A 23,799-nucleotide genomic window follows, 5' to 3' on the forward strand; every position below is an offset into this window, starting at 1 on the left:
GATAAATGTGATGATGACGTCATACATACGGAGGAATAAAAAATAAAAATACTATCACATTTACACTAGACATTAACAGGGTAGGTATGGCATGTGTCAAATTTCATATTAATGTAATTTTTGTGAATTATTATATAAATAAGTAGCTTGAAATTTTTTGAAATGTATATAATATATCGTCATTACTTAATTAACTTACTTGTGTTGTTATCATTATCCTTCTAATATTATAAATGTTACTATTTCACGCAAATATTACTGAACTGATTACAATGAACTTGGATTAACACATAGGATAGGTTTTATCCTGTTGAAAAAATAAATAAAAGTCGACACAGCAAATTAAATAAGTAATTATTATTAACCAACTCTCTATCTATAAATATAGATCCCTCGTAGTTATTAAGTATAGTAGAGCCATTTTAAAATAGGCAACATTTGACAGTTCAACAAAATTCAACAACGTAACCTAGTAACGACGACATAGAATAACAAGATATTTCGTTTTGTTAGAACTGCACATTTGCTTAACTTTTTTCAATTACGACTACATAATATTAATTATAATAATAATGACCGATAAAAGTAATTTTTTTTAAGATTTCATTTTATTTTACTGATAAACCATTCTAAACATAATAAATACCAGAGACGTTACTCTAAAAATCGAAATCTGACATCTAGAATCGAATGCTTCACTTTAATCGATGTTTACTGCGCTCAGGTGCATTACGAAGATTTAAGGAATCTACAACGGTACGACAATATAATAATTCATCAAAACATGGATACGTCATTGTCGCTATTGAATTAATCGTAATTGCAGTTGATGATGATGATATATATAAGTAACTTAATGATTAGGTAAATAATAAACTATTAATTAACTACCTACATTCGTGTTATTATCGATTCGTCATAATATTGTTACTACTCCTCTGTCTATTATTTAGGTATTGCTTATTATGCGTTATTATGCGACGATATTAAGTTAACACAATAATAATATTATAATAAATACGCAATTGTGAATCGTAGTCTCGTTCTCGCGCGGCCTATATAATATTTTGACAATATTAAAACGTGCGGGCGTTGCGGTGTGGTGTGCGTACTATGTACCTACTAGCTGTTAGTACCTGTGACTGTGAATATAATATTGTGACAAATATGTGACATTTATTTATAATATTGTCATTTCGTTATTGTGGCACATTCGTATTGTTATTATTTTTGTATTTAAAGGACGTTAAACATATTCGACCGATCGCCGAACTGTGTGTGTAGCCGGCCGCGCGGTCGTCGTTTGCGTTATGCTGTTCTACAACAGGTCACATTCATCCCCCTAAAAACCATCGCAAACATATTATATGGCGATTACGAATAGTTTCACCTTAACGTCTGTATATCAGTGTATTGAGAGAGCCTTTTTCGAAACGACAATCGGTTTAATTACAGGTGAAATGATAATTTTAAAGTTGACACCGCGCACGCGGATAGCCCTTGGCAAAATTTAAACGTCCATCGCTATCGATGCGCTCCTCGAGCGTCGCGCGGGCTTGCACACTACGAGGGCCGATCTCAAAAGGGACGAGAAACATGTGAAACGTATACTTTTAAACGTTAATTTCACGTAAAATATACGTTCGAACGGAGGCATGTTAGTGAAAAGTTTCAAGCGCGACCGCGAGAAAACGTATCTCGATTGCACGGTTCCCCGTGAGGTAAACCGTCCATTCGATTCCTACACTAGCGACACCGTACGTCGAATACAGTGAAACCTACTAAGTACTACTTATTTAGACTAATTATTATTACATACTATTGTCGACGTAAAGTTGAATTTTAATTAACAAAAATGGCAGACACCGCAGTCGAAACTGAAACTCCGGCGCCAGCGTCGACGCCCGCGAAGAAAGCGCCCAAAGCAGCAGCAGCAGCAGCAGCAGCGGCGTCGGGAGGAGCCAAGAAAGCGGCCAAAGCAAGATTGGCGCACCCGAAGACGTCGGAAATGGTGAACACTGCTATCAGCGATCTCAAAGAGCGTAGCGGCTCTTCCCTGCAGGCGATCAAGAAGTACATATCGGCCACGTACAAGGTGGACGCGGATAAACTGGCGCCGTTCATTAGGAGATATCTCAAGGGCGCCGTCGAATCCGGCACGCTCGTTCAGACGAAGGGCAAGGGCGCATCTGGCTCGTTCAAACTGGAGTCAAAGTCCTCCGCGGCCAAGAAGAAGACCTCTCCGTCGAGCGGAGCCGCCGGCAAGGGCTCCGGAGCGGCGGCGGCCGTCAAGGTGCGCAAATCTGGCGGCGGTGGCAAGGCGCAAGCGGCCGCCAAAAAGACGGCCGTCAACGCAGGCAGCAGGTCCAAGAAGGCGGCGGCAGCCGCCGCCGCAGCAGCGGCCGCAGACTCGTCGTCCTCGCCGTCCAAGTCGAAAGCGTCAGCGGTGAAAGACAAGAAAGTAGCTGCAGGCAGAAAGAAGCCCGCCGCGGCCGCCAAGAAGGCGCCGGCTGCGGGCAAGGCGGCCGCAAAACCCGCCGCAGCAGCGTCGGCCGCCGCGCCGAAGGCTAAGAGGAGTGCCAAACCGCCGACGAAGAAGCCGAAGGCACCGAAACCGAAGAAAGCGGCAACGCCAAAATCCAAAGCGGCCACCGCCAAGAAAGCCTCGGCCGCGTCCAAGAAGTGAACGTGTGGTGTGCGTGCAATCGATCAATCGCAAGCGCAAGCGCAACCTAATTCGACTTCGAGGAAGGTTAAGGTTGGAACTGGTTATGCAGTGCAGCGGCGACGGCGAGTGCATCGGGCACAAGTCTCAGCAAAATAGATACATATTATATATTATCTATCGCCAAAAAGCCCTTCTCAGGGCTAACATATATTTTCGAATGCGCACTCACTACGAACGTTAACGTTTCCTTCCAATTTGCGAGGACGAACAAGCAACTTGTAGGTACCTACACAATAAAACTACAATTATTACAATTTTACAAATTACATAATAGTTATGTAACATCATAATATATTATAGTAGCAACTAGCAACATGCATGCACAATATAATAACAACAAGAAAATCAAATCTACTACTAACTAATCTACAGCTTTACGTTAGGTTAGGTTTAGGTTTAGGTTTAGGTTTAGGTTAGGTTAGGTTAGGTTAGGTTTCTTAAAAAAAAACTACACAGAAATAGGAGCCCCGCGAAGCGGGGCTCCGTCGACGCGCAATGAAATAAGGAATAAATAAAAAAAAACATCAAAATATACCTACGTAATACGTACGGTAAACACACACGTTACTTTTTACCTTCAACTTGCAAAATAAAATATTATGTAACTATTCATCGCACACTGCAACACGCTACCACACAGACAGACACAGACACAGACACAGACACAGCACAGACACCGCCCGCCCGCCCCACACCAGCGCACGCCGCCCGACCGACCGCCCGCCCGACGCCCGACTCCCGATAGTACATTTTACCGAAACTTACTAAATACCTACTCTCTAAAATCTATACATACCTACTGCTATGAATAATTATTATTAATACCTAATTATTGATGGTTGTCTAGACAACACAGTCTGTTTCTGTCACCTGACAAGTTACTTTAAAAACAATCAACTAATCGTTATTATTATGAGTAACTAGCGGTCCGCCCCGGCTTCGCCCGTGGTAGGTACATATTTACGTTTTCTCTACATAAAAACCATCCTCGTACTTCAAGGAATATAATAAAAAAAAAAAAGAATTATCGAAATCGGTTCAGCCGTTCCCGAGTTATGCGCTTACCAACACATTTTGCGATTCATTTTTATATAATATGAGTAATAATAATATTTGGGGATGCTGTACACCGAATCAAAAAAAAAAATAATATTAATTAAAAGATGCTTAAATATTGTTTGTGTGTGAAATGCGAAAAAAAAAATTAACATTTTGTAAATAAATAAAATATTATATTGTACATAACAATATATTATTATTATTTGACACGGTCGTGTTCACTGCGCATCGCTCGTCGTTTGTGTTCGCTCGCATTTCACGGCGTCATGCCCACCGCAATCACTAGGACGCGTAGCCGTACACGGTACAATATATATTAAATCCGATGGTAATGTTTAAAAAAAACATACTTTAGTGATCGGCGCGTATCGTTGTACGTATCAGTTTTTCGTTTATTATACTGTCAAAGAAGAAAACCGTAAATAATGTCTGGACGCGGTAAAGGCGGTAAAGTGAAGGGGAAGGCAAAGTCACGTTCCAACCGTGCCGGTCTGCAGTTCCCCGTCGGCCGTATTCACAGATTGCTCAGGAAGGGCAATTACGCGGAGCGCGTGGGCGCCGGTGCCCCGGTCTACCTGGCGGCCGTGATGGAGTACCTGGCGGCTGAAGTTCTCGAGTTGGCCGGCAACGCGGCGCGCGACAACAAGAAGACTAGAATTATTCCGAGACATCTGCAATTGGCCATACGTAACGACGAAGAGCTGAACAAGCTCCTCTCCGGCGTGACCATAGCACAGGGCGGTGTATTGCCTAACATTCAGGCTGTGCTGCTGCCCAAGAAGACGGAGAAGAAGGCCTAATTGGATTGCATTGCATTGCATTGCATTTACCAATAACGATACAATTACATATTTTTATGTATGTTCATCATAATATTATTATGAATTGTTCAAAAGGCCCTTTTCAGGGCCGCAATATATGTCTTGACAACAACGATAGATAGAGTTTCTAGCAGCCTAAACTCTCATCTCTTCAGTGATCGTTTACCATTTGACACGTACACCAGAACATGAATAATATTAATCTATGTACAATAAACTAGCTGCGCTCCGCGGTTTCACCCGCATTTAATATTATATTATAATATAGCCTTTAACCCTAGAACCGTACCCGTATTAAAAAAAGTAACATTCATTTGAGTCTTTTTAATTTAATTTATAATGGCATTTTTGTATTTGATCAGTAGTTCCTGAGATTAGCGCGTTCAAACAAACAAACAAACTCTTCAGCTTTATAATATTAGGATATATTATGTAGATAAGAATTATACATAATAATTATTATAGATGTTTAATTGTTTAGTTTATAATAAACCCCTTCTTGTTGAACGCATCAAAATCCGTTCCGTTTCATTTTATGTTTGTTTGTAATATATATTATAATAACTAGCTGTGCCCCGCGGTTTCACCCGCATTGCTCCGCTCCTATTGGTCTTAGCGTGATTATATTATATTATAGCCTATAGCCTTCCTCGATAAATGGGCTATCTAACACCGAAATAATTTCTGAAATTCGATTAGTAGTTCCTGAGATTAGCGTGTTCAAATAAACAAACAAACTCTTCAGCTTTATAATATGATTGTTTTCCTATCCTGAAGATTAAGATAAATTATGTAAATTGAATCTTACTATTGTGACAAATATCTGCTCGATGTACGTATTCGAAGCTGATACTGGACTATTTCTCCTTTCTGCAGAGGACAATACCTATATTGTGTTTTCTAGATGATTGCGCAAGTCACTTCGTTTTCGTCAAGCGGGAAACTTGGAATATTGAAAGTAGGGAGGCGAGCAACTGTTTTCATACTTCGTATTGTGTAAGCTGGAAATTTAAATAAATATTAAATCAAGTAAAATTTGATTTATTTAAAGAAAAACCCTTTCCCGTAGGATTTCCGGGATAAAACCTATCTTATGTCCTTTCTCGGGTATCAAAATATCTCTATACCAAATTTCAATCAATCAATATTATAATATCAATATTATATTTATTTTGACAGACATCGTCAGTTTGATTTATTGGTGTCAATTAAAAAAAATAAAAAAGTTTAACACAAATAAGGTTTCATATATTATCTTTAATTAAGATACATATTTTAAAATAAAACCCTCCTTGATGATTCCCAATTCGACTGTAGTCTGTACTGTTATTTTACCTTAGCCTTATGTGATTTAAAAAAAAAATAAAATGCCAAATGTAAACATCTAAATGATTCACCGCATGTTCACCGCCCACTGTGTGGAGGGGACGCTTACGCTCCACGGTATTGGCCGATAACCAAAAGTGCTAGCTCGCATTACTAACCGACGGCCGTAACGCCGTGTGGCGCGATCTGGACCGGTTTTATACAGAAACGGAAAAAATTTGGAATATACAGTTTCAATTGATTGTACTTATACTACAACAAGCAACATGCCGCCAAAAACGAGTGGAAAGGCCGCCAAGAAGTCCGGAAAAGCGCAGAAGAACATCTCCAAGTCTGACAAGAAAAAGAAGAAGCACAAGAGGAAGGAGAGCTACGCCATTTACATTTACAAGGTGCTCAAGCAGGTCCACCCCGACACCGGTATCTCCTCGAAGGCCATGTCCATCATGAACTCGTTCGTGAACGACATTTTCGAGCGCATCGCCGCGGAGGCGTCCCGGCTCGCTCACTACAACAAGCGGTCGACCATCACGTCGCGAGAGGTGCAAACCTCCGTGCGGCTGCTGCTGCCCGGCGAGCTCGCCAAGCACGCGGTCAGCGAGGGCACAAAGGCTGTCACCAAGTACACGAGCTCCAAGTGAGCGGTGAGCGGTCGTCGGGACAACGGCGTGGCGTGTTCGACTTATCGAACGCCCGCTCGCTCGCGTTTTGTGTTTATTATTATTATATACTATCAAAACAACAACGGCCCTTTTCAGGGCCACAATATATTTCATGAATGAATTGTGTGTGTGTGTACACGCCAAAAATACGTTTCTCCAACACGAACAACAGCAGTGAGAAAAAAAAAACCTAAAGTTGTAATTTTGAAATTCGAATTTCGAATTATACGTTCAACAATAATTATTAACGTTGGTCATATTTTGTGGGTATGATTTATTTTATTTTATTTACAAACTAGGGCTTCGCCCGTGGTACATATTATTTCGCAATAATAAAAAGTAGCCTATGTATGTTCTTTCTCAGCGTCTAAAGATTGCCTGTGCCAAATTTCATCAAAATCGGTCCAGTAGTTTTGATGATGACAAATAAAAACAAATTCATAATAAATTATATACCATCATGATTTGGCTCGATATTTTTATACATGTTACATAATTTTTTTTCACTCACAACCATTTTATTACTTATATATTAATATAACAACGCAATGCGATTTCATGTACTATCTTTGAATCAATATTATATTTATTTTGACAGACATCGTCAGTTTGATTTATTGGTGTCAATTTAAAAAAATAAAAAAGTTTAACACAAATAAGGTTTCATATCTTTAATTAAGTTAAGATATTAAATAAAATCCTCCTTGATGATTCCCAATTCGACTGTAGTCTGTACTGTTATTTTACCTCAGCCTTATGTCAAAACGTAAATTTAATTGATATACAACAAAAAATTAATAATATTAATTATTAAATGGAGAAATAATTAAACTTGTACAGTTAATTTGAAGTTATTTTTTTTTTAATAACTGTTTAACAAATAAATGGTAGATTGATTAGTTATCGCCCGCGGCTGTGCCTGCATTGTTCAGAACGTAACAAATTATATATACTAAAAGCTTCCTCGAGATGCAGCCTATCTATTGAAATAAACCGCATCAAAATCGGTTCTCTAGTTTTAATTATACAAATTTATATAGGGAATATAGCACACACGGACAGACATTCAAACCGATTTTCTGTTATATTTATATAGTTTTGTGTTTTGCAATAGTTTTGGTAAATTAATATTTTGTACTAGATTTCCGCCCGCGGCTTCGCCCGCGTTTTCAAAGGAAAACCCGCATAGTTCCCGTTCCCGCGGGATTTCCGGGATAAAACCTACCCTATGTGTTAATCCAAGTTACCTTCTATATGTGTGCTAAATTTCATTGTAATCGGTTCAGTAGTATTTTTCCGGACGTATAGAAATTTTCCTGGTGTATGGAAATTTTCCGGACTGAGAAAATTTTTCCTAACCTAACCTAACCTAACCTAACCTAACCTCTCCTAACCTAACCTAACCTCTCCTAACCTAACCCAACCTAACCCAACCTAACCTAACCTAACCTAACCTAACCTAACCTAACCTAACCTAACCTAACCTAACCTCTCCTAACCTAACCTAACCTAACCTAACCTAACCTAACCTAACCTAACCTAACGTAACCTAACCTAACCTAACCTAACGTAACCTAACGTAACCTAACCTAACCTAACCTAACCTAACGTAACCTAACCTAACCTAACCTAACCTAACCTAACCTCTCCTAACCTAACGTAACCTAACGTAACCTAACGTAACCTAACCTAACCTAACCTAACCTAACGTAACCTAACCTCTCCTAACCTAACGTAACCTAACGTAACCTAACGTAACCTAACCTAACGTAACCTAACCTAACCTAACCTAACCTAACCTAACCTAACCTAACCTCTCCTAACCTAACCTAACCTAACCTCTCCTAACCTAACCTAACCTAACCTAACCTAACCTAACCTAACCTCTCCTAACCTAACCTAACCTAACCTAACCTAACCTAACCTAACCTAACCTAACCTAACCTAACCTAACCTAACCTAACCTAACCTAACCTAACCTAACCTAACCTAACCTAACCTAACCTAACCTAACCTAACCTAACCTAACGTAACCTAACGTAACCTAACCTAACCTAACCTATCCTTTTCCACCTTATAGAAATTTTTCCTGACGTATAGAAATTTTCCTGGCTTATATAAATGTTCCTGACTTATAGAAATTTTCCGGACTTATAAAAATTCTCCTGTCTTATAGAAATTTTCCTTTCTTATGGAATAATCAAGTTGAAGATTACTCGAGATCTCAAAAACGGCGCAACGGATTTTGATGCGGTTTATTTTAATAGATATAATTTTTAAATGTTCATAAAATTTGCAACCGAACGAGGCCGCGGCGAATTTCTAGTTAGGTATATTATGAACGTATTATGTATTTGTTGGTATTTTTTTTTTTTTTTTTTAGTGCTGTTTTGTTTTGGTATACGAAAATACCTATGTAGAGTATGAAGTAAAATAAATATAGTTTGAAAAACTAAAAAACACGCTTTCAAGTTAGATACATACCACTAAAAAGTAGAAAATAATAATTCTTTAATCTTGTAATCAAGCAATAACCAAGACATATTTTATTTTTGAACGCATTTTTATGAAACTTTGCACCTATGTAGAGTATGTATGAAGTAAAATAAAAAAGTAGAATAATTTCCATCCATTTTGGATAAGGTACATGTAAATTTAATGAATAGATCCAGTACGACCATACCATAATGACGAACATAACAATATTATGACATGGGCTGTGTATGACATTGACAATATTATGACAGTGCAGATTGCACATTGCACATTGAAGATCGTTTTTTTTTTTTGTTTTCGAGTTCGAGTAGTTAATTTTGCATCAGGAATCGTGCAAATCCAACACAAAACTTTGATTATTATTATTTTATCTCTCTTTTCTCGACATACACACCGCGCGAACGGTTACTTATCGATGTCTCTCTCGCACTCGACTACGATGAATAACGAAACGGAGACGAGTGTACCTAATGTGTTTATAAAAACGGCGTCGTACCCGTTTTCGTATTCATTCGAAGCGCAACCACTTCTCCGTGCGGTCGTATTTGTTGTTTTATTTCTCTATAATAAATATAGTGAATTCGAATTTCGAACAAGCCCCCCGGTCACAATGGCTCGCACAAAGCAGACCGCTCGCAAGTCCACCGGTGGAAAGGCGCCGAGGAAGCAGCTCGCCACCAAAGCGGCCCGCAAGAGTGCGCCCGCAACCGGTGGCGTGAAGAAGCCCCATCGCTACAGGCCCGGCACGGTTGCTCTGCGTGAGATTCGTCGCTACCAGAAGAGCACTGAGCTACTGATCCGCAAGTTGCCGTTCCAACGTCTCGTTCGTGAGATAGCGCAGGACTTCAAGACCGACCTCCGCTTCCAGAGCTCGGCCGTCATGGCCCTGCAGGAGGCGAGCGAAGCGTACCTCGTAGGTCTATTTGAAGACACCAATCTGTGCGCTATACACGCTAAGAGAGTGACCATTATGCCAAAGGACATTCAATTGGCCCGCCGTATCCGTGGTGAACGCGCCTAAGATCCGTTTGTTGTTTGCATTGTTCGTGTCTCGTGTCGTGTCGTGTGGTGTGTGGTTTCAATATGAAATAACATAACATAACATGACATAGCACAGAGGACACGTCATCGGACATCGAATGTTAAAAAAAAAAGGCCCTTTTCAGGGCCGCACGTGATTCATTTTAATAGTAGGTACCTAACCTAACTATAAACGTTTTCCACTGTGCAGTAACGGAAACATACAACGAAATATCTAATAATATAATGATAATATTGTTATGAGAATGATAAAATGTATTAATATTATTATATTACTATTATAAACAGAAAACTTACCTACCTGATGAATTTTAGATTTTAGTAATGTAATCATTCAGTAGCCATTAACTTTAAATTCTTCTTATGAAATAGTTTTATTTAATACTAGCGGTCCGCCCCGGCTTCGCCCGTGGTACATGTTTACGTTTTCTCTACATAAAAACCATCCTCGTACTTCCAGGAATATAATAAAAAAAGAATTATCGAAATCGGTTCAGCCGTTTTCGAGTTATGCGCTTACCAACACATTTTGCGATTCATTTTTATATATAAGAAGATTATAAATGCGAAAGTTGTTGATGGATGGACGTATGTATGTATGTGTTGAACCGATTACAATGAAATTTAGCACACATAATAATAGAGAGATAATAGAGTACAAGTGAAATGATAGTGAGTGTTGTAGTTTTGCGCGCGTGGGGAAACATATCCATAATACAATAATATATAATATTGTGGAATTAATGAATCGTATGCGGCCCTGAAAAGGGCCTTTTTGTTGTTAATTTGTTTGTTTCAAAATCATCGCCGTGGTGGTCGTACGCCCATCTTTATTCGTACCAAGAATAATAATTATTAAAAGGCCGAATCGATTGCATGGAAGAATTATTGACGTACGTACGAACGGACGGACGATCTTTGAAGTAACACAATTAATTAACCGCCGAATCCGTAGAGGGTACGTCCCTGACGTTTCAGCGCGTACACGACGTCCATTGCGGTGACGGTCTTCCTCTTTGCGTGCTCGGTGTAAGTGACGGCGTCACGGATCACGTTCTCGAGGAATACCTTGAGAACGCCGCGCGTCTCTTCGTATATCAAACCGGATATACGCTTGACGCCACCCCTGCGAGCGAGACGACGGATCGCGGGCTTCGTGATACCCTGGATGTTGTCACGGAGCACCTTCCTGTGCCGCTTAGCGCCACCTTTTCCGAGCCCCTTGCCTCCTTTACCGCGGCCTGTCATATCGCCGACTGTCTTGCGTTATTCTACTCGTTTACTTGCTTACTCGCTGCGTGCCCGAAAGCTTGTGCGCTTCGCAGCAGCAAGGGTCTTCACACACGCGGCCTCCGTTAGGAGGCTGCGTGGGGGATGCTGTTCAGGACGATTCGTCCTCTGCAGCAGGTTGATAGCGCTGCCCGCTAATACGGGCAGGTCACTGGGAGGACGAATCGCCCTGTTTGGGGATAGAAATATTTGTTAATTGGGGCACAGTATAGGAGACTGTGCCCGACTTTTTAAACCTTTTCGCATTTTGCGAAGACTCGACCGACCTGTGTTTGGTTTTACGAGCCCGTCTTAGACTTGTGTCTAAGCCGGGGACGGACAGGGAACCCGGGAGCGACACAAAACCGATGGGTGTGATAGGAGGCGCCAATTGCGCGTGGGAGTGGGCGGTGGATTGGCTGGGTACGTTGTGTACCGACTGTGTAGGAGTTATGCAGGGTGAGGCGACAGACGGCGCGATAGGAAGCGCCGTCGCAGGCGGAGCTTGCGTGGGTGGGGGCGTTGTATAGGATTGCGCTATTTGCGCGTGGGAGTAGGTTTGGTAGGAGGGAGTAGTGAGGGGCGCACAGAGTGCGTGGGCGGTAGGTGGCGCTGGAGGCGCAGTGTATGGTGCCGGCATTGTTTGCAATGCCGGTGGTGAGGACGGCGTGTTCGCCTTAGGAGAGGGGGGTGGTAGTAGATCGCGCGGATTCGGACGACGCGACCCGGGAATGGTGCGGTGCGGAGCAATCTCTCGGAGATGGGAATGAGAGGAGGCGTCCGCCCGCGAGAACATGTTTTGGGAGAGACGAAGGATAAACTCATCCAGCGTTTCTACACCGAGATCGCTACGTATTAGCTCGTTTCTCACATACCTCGGCGCACCGACGATAGCGCGTAATGCGAGTGACTGCCGCGCACGCATTTTGCGGCGCAGGCTTTCACACACATACACATACCAGGCGGGCGCGGCGTACGTGAGGAGCGGCCGTAGGTAGGTTTTATAAACGCTTACCTTTATACGCAGCGGGAGTTCAGAGTATAACACCGGACGAAGTATGGCGTGGGCGGCTTTGCACTTGTTAATTACCTGCTTCACGTGGCTGTTAAAGCGAAGCCGGCAATCAATAGTTACACCTAGGTAAAGGACGGTATCGGACCATGGGATCTGCTCACCAGCCAGAGTGAGTTGGTGGGAGGGAGTCAAACCACCGAACCGAATCACCTGTGTCTTTCGCGCGTTAACAGATATCCGCCAACGATCGAAATACGCAGGCAACTCATCAAGCCAGCGTTGCGCCTTAACCATCGCATGCGTTGTATTCAACGATGCGGCGATTAAAGCTACATCGTCGGCGTATAGCGCGAGGATTTGATTAGAATTTGGCGCGGGGGAGGGGAAGTCATCTGTGTAGGCGGAGTATAGCGCGGGCGATAAACAGCTGCCCTGCGGGACACCCGCCTGCACAGAGTGGTTTCGGGAAATGGCGGGGGACACGGAAACGTGAAAGGAGCGGTCCGTGAGGAAGGAGTGCAATATCCTCACGAGCCGCGCGGGGCATTGGGTAGTGGTAAGGATCTTATATATAAGACCCTCGTGCCAGACGCGGTCGAAAGCCTTTTCGATATCTAGGAATATTGCGACCGCTCTCTCATTCCTGTTCAAGGCGGAGCTAACATGGTGCAATACTCTAGATACCTGAAGGGTGGTACTGTGTGCCGAGCGAAAGCCGAATTGCTCAGCGCGCGGCGACACGTACGGACGCAGCATAGGCAGCAGTAGTGACTCGAACACTTTGGAGACTGTGCTCAACAAGGTGATGGGTCGATAACTGCCCGCTAAGGAGGCATTCTTGCCGGGTTTGGGGATCATTATTACGCGACCGGTTTTCCACACTGAAGGGAAATGACCGGCGCGCAATATACCGTTAAACAGCCGCGACAAAGCCGCGACTGTTTTACGGGGGAGGTGGCGGAGGGATTCGTTCGTCACGCCGTCCTCACCGGGCGCTTTGCGCAACTTTGTACGCGAAATCGCACGGCGGACGGCGGACGGGGAGGTGAAGAATACTTCCTCAGCGGGCGGTATCGGTGATGCTAGAAAACCTGATAGGTGTTCGTTCACCACTGCTGCGTGGGCGGCGCTCGACGGCGTCAGGGGGTTCGGCTGAAAAACTTGTGCCAAATGTTCGGCGAACAAGTCAGCGCGACCCTGAGGGGCGTATATATAATTACCCGCGGAATCGGTGAGTGGGCGCGCGGGGGCGGTTGAGGATTTAAGCCTGCGACAGAGGTTGTGGAGCGAGGGCCAGTCCTCGGCGGCCGAGTCGATCGCACGGTGCCAGCCCTCGATCCTGTTCGCCTCAAGCGCATCGCTAACTTGCTCACGCAAACGAGCAAGTTGCCGCTTGAGGGTGGGACAGCGCGAATGCTGCCACTGCCGTCGCAGAGCTCGCTTCCTCTGGATAAGGGCTTTAATGTGAGAGGGAATAGGGGGGAGTATGGACGTGGACGGTTTGAGTGTCGTGGCCTGGGAAAGAGCGGACTTGAGTGCTTCATGCAAGTCATTTGCGAATATCTCCACGTCCTCGGCGCTTGAAACCGCGCGTGAGGGCGTGGAGCGCTCAAGCGTATTCGCAAATAACTCCCAATTAACACAGCGGCGGGAGTAGGATGGGGCAAGCGCGGAACTGTTTGCGGTGATCTCGACCAATACCGGCAGGTGGTCTGAGCCGAGATCGTCCACAATAACAGTTTGCGTCATCGACTGGCGGATCACATTGTGAATCGTAAAGTCGATGACGTCCGCTTGGTGGGAGTCTGTACGAGGATAATGAGTAGGTTCGGAAGGGCCCTCCATAACAATGTCGTTATAATCGATAATGTTATAAAGGGCTTTGCCGTTGCAACAATCGAGGCGGGATAGCCAGTGCGAATGCTTACTGTTCCAGTCACCCGCGGCGATCGTCGGCACGCTCGAGGCGAAAAGACGTTTCACCTCGTTCGTGTCAACTCTCCCCCCGGGCGGCCTGTATACAGCATACATTCGCAGCCTGCCCACCGGAAACTCCGCCTCGATGCCGAGCGCGGAAAAGGATTGGGATGTGAAAGCGGGGAGTGGGGTGTGAGGGATGGACTTGCGGATAAGGATCGCAAGTCCGCGGTACTTACGCCCATACGGGGAGCATTCGTCCTGTCTGTACGAGACGTAGCCAGACGCGCTGAGTTTGTCAGGCGCGCCCAGGTGCGTCTCGTTTAGGAGGACGACGTCTACTCGTTGTTCCCGCATGAGGTGGCGCAGTAGTGTCGCTCTCTCCTTGCTGAGCCCGCTCGCGTTCCAGTAAATGAAGCGTATACTCACTGTTGAACGAGACTCAACAGGCCCTGCATCAGGATGGGTATTGGGTCGGCGCCTTCCTCCAGCGCGTCCATCGTGCTCTGGAGCACCTGGCACGCCGCTCGTATGACCGTCCGCTTGGCTGGGTCGAGGTGTGCCGGTGCTGAGCCGAGCTGTGTCGAGCTGGGTCGAGCTGTGCTGCGTTGAGGTACTCGGGCAGGTTCGGGCAAGTTCGGCTGTGTTCGTTGCGCCGAAGTTACCCGAGCGGAGATCGGCGGTTGCGCTCGTGTGCGCTCGGGCTGGCGCTGTTGCGCATGCGCCGGCGCCTGCGGAATGTGCGCGGGCGGGCCGGCGGGGGGCACAGAGGCGGTAGCGGCCCGAGGGGGCTGCGTGCGGGAACGCTTCTTACCGCTGCGCCCCTTTCGGTTTCTTCTTGCGGAGGTGGTTGCGGGGGCGTTATTCGCTGCCGCCATGAGACCCGTGGTGAGGGCCTCTCCACGAGGCACCGGCTCCACGGGCGCGGGTGGCGCCGCCGGCGCGCTGGGCCGCACATTCGGTGCGGCGCGCGGCTGCTGCGGCTGCTGCTGGGTGGTTGTGGTGCGCGCTATCGGGCCCGCCTTCTTGTTGCGGGCCTCGCGCCGCAGCACCGGGCGTAAACTACCTGAGCAGGCGGGGTGGGACCGGTCGCTTATCGGTCGCTATTGTTCACAACAAAGGCGCGGGTCACTTCCCGGAATTTGCCTTTCGGCGAATCTCAGGTAGCGGTCCCCCGTCTCTACGGAGAACAATAGACGGCAGGTAGGGCGCTCTTGCTAAGCACGAGTGCTCAGCTCGAGTGCCAAACCCGGTATGCTCGCATGACCCGGCATGGCGCTTCGCGCCATTTCATGTCGACTTTTATACACACACATTATACACGCGTTTCGGTCGGCTCGCCCTCGACGAGCGACGGAGACGGATAGATATATCGTGCATATCGAGGGACTGCGTTAATAATCTTTGAATAATAATAATAATAAATAACTCAATCACAATAATTGACAACATTTCATTTTTTAATCGCATATTTTAAGAGAAATTAAATAAAAAAAAAAAACGATAAATGTGATGATGACGTCATACATACGGAGGAATAAAAAATAAAAATACTATCACATTTACACTAGACATTAACAGGGTAGGTATGGCATGTGTCAAATTTCATATTAATGTAATTTTTGTGAATTATTATATAAATAAGTAGCTTGAAATTTTTTGAAATGTATATAATATATCGTCATTACTTAATTAACTTACTTGTGTTGTTATCATTATCCTTCTAATATTATAAATGTTACTATTTCACGCAAATATTACTGAACTGATTACAATGAACTTGGATTAACACATAGGATAGGTTTTATCCTGTTGAAAAAATAAATAAAAGTCGACACAGCAAATTAAATAAGTAATTATTATTAACCAACTCTCTATCTATAAATATAGATCCCTCGTAGTTATTAAGTATAGTAGAGCCATTTTAAAATAGGCAACATTTGACAGTTCAACAAAATTCAACAACGTAACCTAGTAACGACGACATAGAATAACAAGATATTTCGTTTTGTTAGAACTGCACATTTGCTTAACTTTTTTCAATTACGACTACATAATATTAATTATAATAATAATGACCGATAAAAGTAATTTTTTTTAAGATTTCATTTTATTTTACTGATAAACCATTCTAAACATAATAAATACCAGAGACGTTACTCTAAAAATCGAAATCTGACATCTAGAATCGAATGCTTCACTTTAATCGATGTTTACTGCGCTCAGGTGCATTACGAAGATTTAAGGAATCTACAACGGTACGACAATATAATAATTCATCAAAACATGGATACGTCATTGTCGCTATTGAATTAATCGTAATTGCAGTTGATGATGATGATATATATAAGTAACTTAATGATTAGGTAAATAATAAACTATTAATTAACTACCTACATTCGTGTTATTATCGATTCGTCATAATATTGTTACTACTCCTCTGTCTATTATTTAGGTATTGCTTATTATGCGTTATTATGCGACGATATTAAGTTAACACAATAATAATATTATAATAAATACGCAATTGTGAATCGTAGTCTCGTTCTCGCGCGGCCTATATAATATTTTGACAATATTAAAACGTGCGGGCGTTGCGGTGTGGTGTGCGTACTATGTACCTACTAGCTGTTAGTACCTGTGACTGTGAATATAATATTGTGACAAATATGTGACATTTATTTATAATATTGTCATTTCGTTATTGTGGCACATTCGTATTGTTATTATTTTTGTATTTAAAGGACGTTAAACATATTCGACCGATCGCCGAACTGTGTGTGTAGCCGGCCGCGCGGTCGTCGTTTGCGTTATGCTGTTCTACAACAGGTCACATTCATCCCCCTAAAAACCATCGCAAACATATTATATGGCGATTACGAATAGTTTCACCTTAACGTCTGTATATCAGTGTATTGAGAGAGCCTTTTTCGAAACGACAATCGGTTTAATTACAGGTGAAATGATAATTTTAAAGTTGACACCGCGCACGCGGATAGCCCTTGGCAAAATTTAAACGTCCATCGCTATCGATGCGCTCCTCGAGCGTCGCGCGGGCTTGCACACTACGAGGGCCGATCTCAAAAGGGACGAGAAACATGTGAAACGTATACTTTTAAACGTTAATTTCACGTAAAATATACGTTCGAACGGAGGCATGTTAGTGAAAAGTTTCAAGCGCGACCGCGAGAAAACGTATCTCGATTGCACGGTTCCCCGTGAGGTAAACCGTCCATTCGATTCCTACACTAGCGACACCGTACGTCGAATACAGTGAAACCTACTAAGTACTACTTATTTAGACTAATTATTATTACATACTATTGTCGACGTAAAGTTGAATTTTAATTAACAAAAATGGCAGACACCGCAGTCGAAACTGAAACTCCGGCGCCAGCGTCGACGCCCGCGAAGAAAGCGCCCAAAGCAGCAGCAGCAGCAGCAGCAGCGGCGTCGGGAGGAGCCAAGAAAGCGGCCAAAGCAAGATTGGCGCACCCGAAGACGTCGGAAATGGTGAACACTGCTATCAGCGATCTCAAAGAGCGTAGCGGCTCTTCCCTGCAGGCGATCAAGAAGTACATATCGGCCACGTACAAGGTGGACGCGGATAAACTGGCGCCGTTCATTAGGAGATATCTCAAGGGCGCCGTCGAATCCGGCACGCTCGTTCAGACGAAGGGCAAGGGCGCATCTGGCTCGTTCAAACTGGAGTCAAAGTCCTCCGCGGCCAAGAAGAAGACCTCTCCGTCGAGCGGAGCCGCCGGCAAGGGCTCCGGAGCGGCGGCGGCCGTCAAGGTGCGCAAATCTGGCGGCGGTGGCAAGGCGCAAGCGGCCGCCAAAAAGACGGCCGTCAACGCAGGCAGCAGGTCCAAGAAGGCGGCGGCAGCCGCCGCCGCAGCAGCGGCCGCAGACTCGTCGTCCTCGCCGTCCAAGTCGAAAGCGTCAGCGGTGAAAGACAAGAAAGTAGCTGCAGGCAGAAAGAAGCCCGCCGCGGCCGCCAAGAAGGCGCCGGCTGCGGGCAAGGCGGCCGCAAAACCCGCCGCAGCAGCGTCGGCCGCCGCGCCGAAGGCTAAGAGGAGTGCCAAACCGCCGACGAAGAAGCCGAAGGCACCGAAACCGAAGAAAGCGGCAACGCCAAAATCCAAAGCGGCCACCGCCAAGAAAGCCTCGGCCGCGTCCAAGAAGTGAACGTGTGGTGTGCGTGCAATCGATCAATCGCAAGCGCAAGCGCAACCTAATTCGACTTCGAGGAAGGTTAAGGTTGGAACTGGTTATGCAGTGCAGCGGCGACGGCGAGTGCATCGGGCACAAGTCTCAGCAAAATAGATACATATTATATATTATCTATCGCCAAAAAGCCCTTCTCAGGGCTAACATATATTTTCGAATGCGCACTCACTACGAACGTTAACGTTTCCTTCCAATTTGCGAGGACGAACAAGCAACTTGTAGGTACCTACACAATAAAACTACAATTATTACAATTTTACAAATTACATAATAGTTATGTAACATCATAATATATTATAGTAGCAACTAGCAACATGCATGCACAATATAATAACAACAAGAAAATCAAATCTACTACTAACTAATCTACAGCTTTACGTTAGGTTAGGTTTAGGTTTAGGTTTAGGTTTAGGTTAGGTTAGGTTAGGTTAGGTTTCTTAAAAAAAAACTACACAGAAATAGGAGCCCCGCGAAGCGGGGCTCCGTCGACGCGCAATGAAATAAGGAATAAATAAAAAAAAACATCAAAATATACCTACGTAATACGTACGGTAAACACACACGTTACTTTTTACCTTCAACTTGCAAAATAAAATATTATGTAACTATTCATCGCACACTGCAACACGCTACCACACAGACAGACACAGACACAGACACAGACACAGCACAGACACCGCCCGCCCGCCCCACACCAGCGCACGCCGCCCGACCGACCGCCCGCCCGACGCCCGACTCCCGATAGTACATTTTACCGAAACTTACTAAATACCTACTCTCTAAAATCTATACATACCTACTGCTATGAATAATTATTATTAATACCTAATTATTGATGGTTGTCTAGACAACACAGTCTGTTTCTGTCACCTGACAAGTTACTTTAAAAACAATCAACTAATCGTTATTATTATGAGTAACTAGCGGTCCGCCCCGGCTTCGCCCGTGGTAGGTACATATTTACGTTTTCTCTACATAAAAACCATCCTCGTACTTCAAGGAATATAATAAAAAAAAAAAAGAATTATCGAAATCGGTTCAGCCGTTCCCGAGTTATGCGCTTACCAACACATTTTGCGATTCATTTTTATATAATATGAGTAATAATAATATTTGGGGATGCTGTACACCGAATCAAAAAAAAAAATAATATTAATTAAAAGATGCTTAAATATTGTTTGTGTGTGAAATGCGAAAAAAAAAATTAACATTTTGTAAATAAATAAAATATTATATTGTACATAACAATATATTATTATTATTTGACACGGTCGTGTTCACTGCGCATCGCTCGTCGTTTGTGTTCGCTCGCATTTCACGGCGTCATGCCCACCGCAATCACTAGGACGCGTAGCCGTACACGGTACAATATATATTAAATCCGATGGTAATGTTTAAAAAAAACATACTTTAGTGATCGGCGCGTATCGTTGTACGTATCAGTTTTTCGTTTATTATACTGTCAAAGAAGAAAACCGTAAATAATGTCTGGACGCGGTAAAGGCGGTAAAGTGAAGGGGAAGGCAAAGTCACGTTCCAACCGTGCCGGTCTGCAGTTCCCCGTCGGCCGTATTCACAGATTGCTCAGGAAGGGCAATTACGCGGAGCGCGTGGGCGCCGGTGCCCCGGTCTACCTGGCGGCCGTGATGGAGTACCTGGCGGCTGAAGTTCTCGAGTTGGCCGGCAACGCGGCGCGCGACAACAAGAAGACTAGAATTATTCCGAGACATCTGCAATTGGCCATACGTAACGACGAAGAGCTGAACAAGCTCCTCTCCGGCGTGACCATAGCACAGGGCGGTGTATTGCCTAACATTCAGGCTGTGCTGCTGCCCAAGAAGACGGAGAAGAAGGCCTAATTGGATTGCATTGCATTGCATTGCATTTACCAATAACGATACAATTACATATTTTTATGTATGTTCATCATAATATTATTATGAATTGTTCAAAAGGCCCTTTTCAGGGCCGCAATATATGTCTTGACAACAACGATAGATAGAGTTTCTAGCAGCCTAAACTCTCATCTCTTCAGTGATCGTTTACCATTTGACACGTACACCAGAACATGAATAATATTAATCTATGTACAATAAACTAGCTGCGCTCCGCGGTTTCACCCGCATTTAATATTATATTATAATATAGCCTTTAACCCTAGAACCGTACCCGTATTAAAAAAAGTAACATTCATTTGAGTCTTTTTAATTTAATTTATAATGGCATTTTTGTATTTGATCAGTAGTTCCTGAGATTAGCGCGTTCAAACAAACAAACAAACTCTTCAGCTTTATAATATTAGGATATATTATGTAGATAAGAATTATACATAATAATTATTATAGATGTTTAATTGTTTAGTTTATAATAAACCCCTTCTTGTTGAACGCATCAAAATCCGTTCCGTTTCATTTTATGTTTGTTTGTAATATATATTATAATAACTAGCTGTGCCCCGCGGTTTCACCCGCATTGCTCCGCTCCTATTGGTCTTAGCGTGATTATATTATATTATAGCCTATAGCCTTCCTCGATAAATGGGCTATCTAACACCGAAATAATTTCTGAAATTCGATTAGTAGTTCCTGAGATTAGCGTGTTCAAATAAACAAACAAACTCTTCAGCTTTATAATATGATTGTTTTCCTATCCTGAAGATTAAGATAAATTATGTAAATTGAATCTTACTATTGTGACAAATATCTGCTCGATGTACGTATTCGAAGCTGATACTGGACTATTTCTCCTTTCTGCAGAGGACAATACCTATATTGTGTTTTCTAGATGATTGCGCAAGTCACTTCGTTTTCGTCAAGCGGGAAACTTGGAATATTGAAAGTAGGGAGGCGAGCAACTGTTTTCATACTTCGTATTGTGTAAGCTGGAAATTTAAATAAATATTAAATCAAGTAAAATTTGATTTATTTAAAGAAAAACCCTTTCCCGTAGGATTTCCGGGATAAAACCTATCTTATGTCCTTTCTCGGGTATCAAAATATCTCTATACCAAATTTCAATCAATCAATATTATAATATCAATATTATATTTATTTTGACAGACATCGTCAGTTTGATTTATTGGTGTCAATTAAAAAAAATAAAAAAGTTTAACACAAATAAGGTTTCATATATTATCTTTAATTAAGATACATATTTTAAAATAAAACCCTCCTTGATGATTCCCAATTCGACTGTAGTCTGTACTGTTATTTTACCTTAGCCTTATGTGATTTAAAAAAAAAATAAAATGCCAAATGTAAACATCTAAATGATTCACCGCATGTTCACCGCCCACTGTGTGGAGGGGACGCTTACGCTCCACGGTATTGGCCGATAACCAAAAGTGCTAGCTCGCATTACTAACCGACGGCCGTAACGCCGTGTGGCGCGATCTGGACCGGTTTTATACAGAAACGGAAAAAATTTGGAATATACAGTTTCAATTGATTGTACTTATACTACAACAAGCAACATGCCGCCAAAAACGAGTGGAAAGGCCGCCAAGAAGTCCGGAAAAGCGCAGAAGAACATCTCCAAGTCTGACAAGAAAAAGAAGAAGCACAAGAGGAAGGAGAGCTACGCCATTTACATTTACAAGGTGCTCAAGCAGGTCCACCCCGACACCGGTATCTCCTCGAAGGCCATGTCCATCATGAACTCGTTCGTGAACGACATTTTCGAGCGCATCGCCGCGGAGGCGTCCCGGCTCGCTCACTACAACAAGCGGTCGACCATCACGTCGCGAGAGGTGCAAACCTCCGTGCGGCTGCTGCTGCCCGGCGAGCTCGCCAAGCACGCGGTCAGCGAGGGCACAAAGGCTGTCACCAAGTACACGAGCTCCAAGTGAGCGGTGAGCGGTCGTCGGGACAACGGCGTGGCGTGTTCGACTTATCGAACGCCCGCTCGCTCGCGTTTTGTGTTTATTATTATTATATACTATCAAAACAACAACGGCCCTTTTCAGGGCCACAATATATTTCATGAATGAATTGTGTGTGTGTGTACACGCCAAAAATACGTTTCTCCAACACGAACAACAGCAGTGAGAAAAAAAAAACCTAAAGTTGTAATTTTGAAATTCGAATTTCGAATTATACGTTCAACAATAATTATTAACGTTGGTCATATTTTGTGGGTATGATTTATTTTATTTTATTTACAAACTAGGGCTTCGCCCGTGGTACATATTATTTCGCAATAATAAAAAGTAGCCTATGTATGTTCTTTCTCAGCGTCTAAAGATTGCCTGTGCCAAATTTCATCAAAATCGGTCCAGTAGTTTTGATGATGACAAATAAAAACAAATTCATAATAAATTATATACCATCATGATTTGGCTCGATATTTTTATACATGTTACATAATTTTTTTTCACTCACAACCATTTTATTACTTATATATTAATATAACAACGCAATGCGATTTCATGTACTATCTTTGAATCAATATTATATTTATTTTGACAGACATCGTCAGTTTGATTTATTGGTGTCAATTTAAAAAAATAAAAAAGTTTAACACAAATAAGGTTTCATATCTTTAATTAAGTTAAGATATTAAATAAAATCCTCCTTGATGATTCCCAATTCGACTGTAGTCTGTACTGTTATTTTACCTCAGCCTTATGTCAAAACGTAAATTTAATTGATATACAACAAAAAATTAATAATATTAATTATTAAATGGAGAAATAATTAAACTTGTACAGTTAATTTGAAGTTATTTTTTTTTTAATAACTGTTTAACAAATAAATGGTAGATTGATTAGTTATCGCCCGCGGCTGTGCCTGCATTGTTCAGAACGTAACAAATTATATATACTAAAAGCTTCCTCGAGATGCAGCCTATCTATTGAAATAAACCGCATCAAAATCGGTTCTCTAGTTTTAATTATACAAATTTATATAGGGAATATAGCACACACGGACAGACATTCAAACCGATTTTCTGTTATATTTATATAGTTTTGTGTTTTGCAATAGTTTTGGTAAATTAATATTTTGTACTAGATTTCCGCCCGCGGCTTCGCCCGCGTTTTCAAAGGAAAACCCGCATAGTTCCCGTTCCCGCGGGATTTCCGGGATAAAACCTACCCTATGTGTTAATCCAAGTTACCTTCTATATGTGTGCTAAATTTCATTGTAATCGGTTCAGTAGTATTTTTCCGGACGTATAGAAATTTTCCTGGTGTATGGAAATTTTCCGGACTGAGAAAATTTTTCCTAACCTAACCTA

General features: G+C 42.9%; 8 protein-coding genes across 8 annotated transcripts; 7 read left to right on the top strand and 1 right to left on the bottom strand.

Annotated features, from left to right (window-relative positions):
• The first annotated feature begins 1,791 nt into the window (after positions 1–1,791).
• LOC149895869 (uncharacterized) lies at positions 1,792–2,713 on the top strand. Its single transcript, XM_090118063.1, has one exon. It carries the CDS (start codon positions 1,856–1,858, stop codon positions 2,684–2,686), a length of 831 nt encoding a protein of 276 aa, XP_089974189.1. The 5' UTR covers positions 1,792–1,855; the 3' UTR covers positions 2,687–2,713.
• Positions 2,714–4,069: 1,356 nt separating this feature from the next.
• Positions 4,070–4,921, top strand: LOC149895870 (histone H2A). The gene has a single exon (XM_090117995.1). The coding sequence runs from the start codon at positions 4,213–4,215 to the stop codon at positions 4,585–4,587; it is 375 nt and encodes a 124-aa protein (XP_089974121.1). The 5' UTR covers positions 4,070–4,212; the 3' UTR covers positions 4,588–4,921.
• Positions 4,922–6,170: 1,249 nt separating this feature from the next.
• On the top strand, positions 6,171–7,060 carry LOC149895871 (histone H2B). Its single transcript, XM_090118138.1, has one exon. The coding sequence runs from the start codon at positions 6,201–6,203 to the stop codon at positions 6,573–6,575; it is 375 nt and encodes a 124-aa protein (XP_089974264.1). The 5' UTR covers positions 6,171–6,200; the 3' UTR covers positions 6,576–7,060.
• Positions 7,061–9,615: 2,555 nt separating this feature from the next.
• Positions 9,616–10,411, top strand: LOC149895872 (histone H3). The gene has a single exon (XM_090118022.1). It carries the CDS (start codon positions 9,703–9,705, stop codon positions 10,111–10,113), a length of 411 nt encoding a protein of 136 aa, XP_089974148.1. The 5' UTR covers positions 9,616–9,702; the 3' UTR covers positions 10,114–10,411.
• Positions 10,412–10,819: 408 nt separating this feature from the next.
• LOC149895873 (histone H4) lies at positions 10,820–11,436 on the bottom strand. The gene has a single exon (XM_090118151.1). It carries the CDS (start codon positions 11,379–11,381, stop codon positions 11,070–11,072), a length of 312 nt encoding a protein of 103 aa, XP_089974277.1. The 5' UTR covers positions 11,382–11,436; the 3' UTR covers positions 10,820–11,069.
• Positions 11,437–17,627: 6,191 nt separating this feature from the next.
• Positions 17,628–18,549, top strand: LOC149895874 (uncharacterized). Its single transcript, XM_090118312.1, has one exon. The coding sequence runs from the start codon at positions 17,692–17,694 to the stop codon at positions 18,520–18,522; it is 831 nt and encodes a 276-aa protein (XP_089974438.1). The 5' UTR covers positions 17,628–17,691; the 3' UTR covers positions 18,523–18,549.
• Positions 18,550–19,905: 1,356 nt separating this feature from the next.
• Positions 19,906–20,757, top strand: LOC149895875 (histone H2A). The gene has a single exon (XM_090118314.1). It carries the CDS (start codon positions 20,049–20,051, stop codon positions 20,421–20,423), a length of 375 nt encoding a protein of 124 aa, XP_089974440.1. The 5' UTR covers positions 19,906–20,048; the 3' UTR covers positions 20,424–20,757.
• A 1,249-nt stretch (positions 20,758–22,006) lies between these two features.
• Positions 22,007–22,896, top strand: LOC149895876 (histone H2B). Its single transcript, XM_090118313.1, has one exon. The coding sequence runs from the start codon at positions 22,037–22,039 to the stop codon at positions 22,409–22,411; it is 375 nt and encodes a 124-aa protein (XP_089974439.1). The 5' UTR covers positions 22,007–22,036; the 3' UTR covers positions 22,412–22,896.
• The last annotated feature ends 903 nt before the right edge of the window (positions 22,897–23,799 follow it).

Source organism: Colias eurytheme, chromosome 29 (assembly GCF_061535395.1).
Source record: "Colias eurytheme isolate Ceu_HAF_F1 chromosome 29, ilColEury1 Martin Lab GWU primary, whole genome shotgun sequence".
Lineage (NCBI taxonomy): Eukaryota > Metazoa > Arthropoda > Insecta > Lepidoptera > Pieridae > Colias > Colias eurytheme.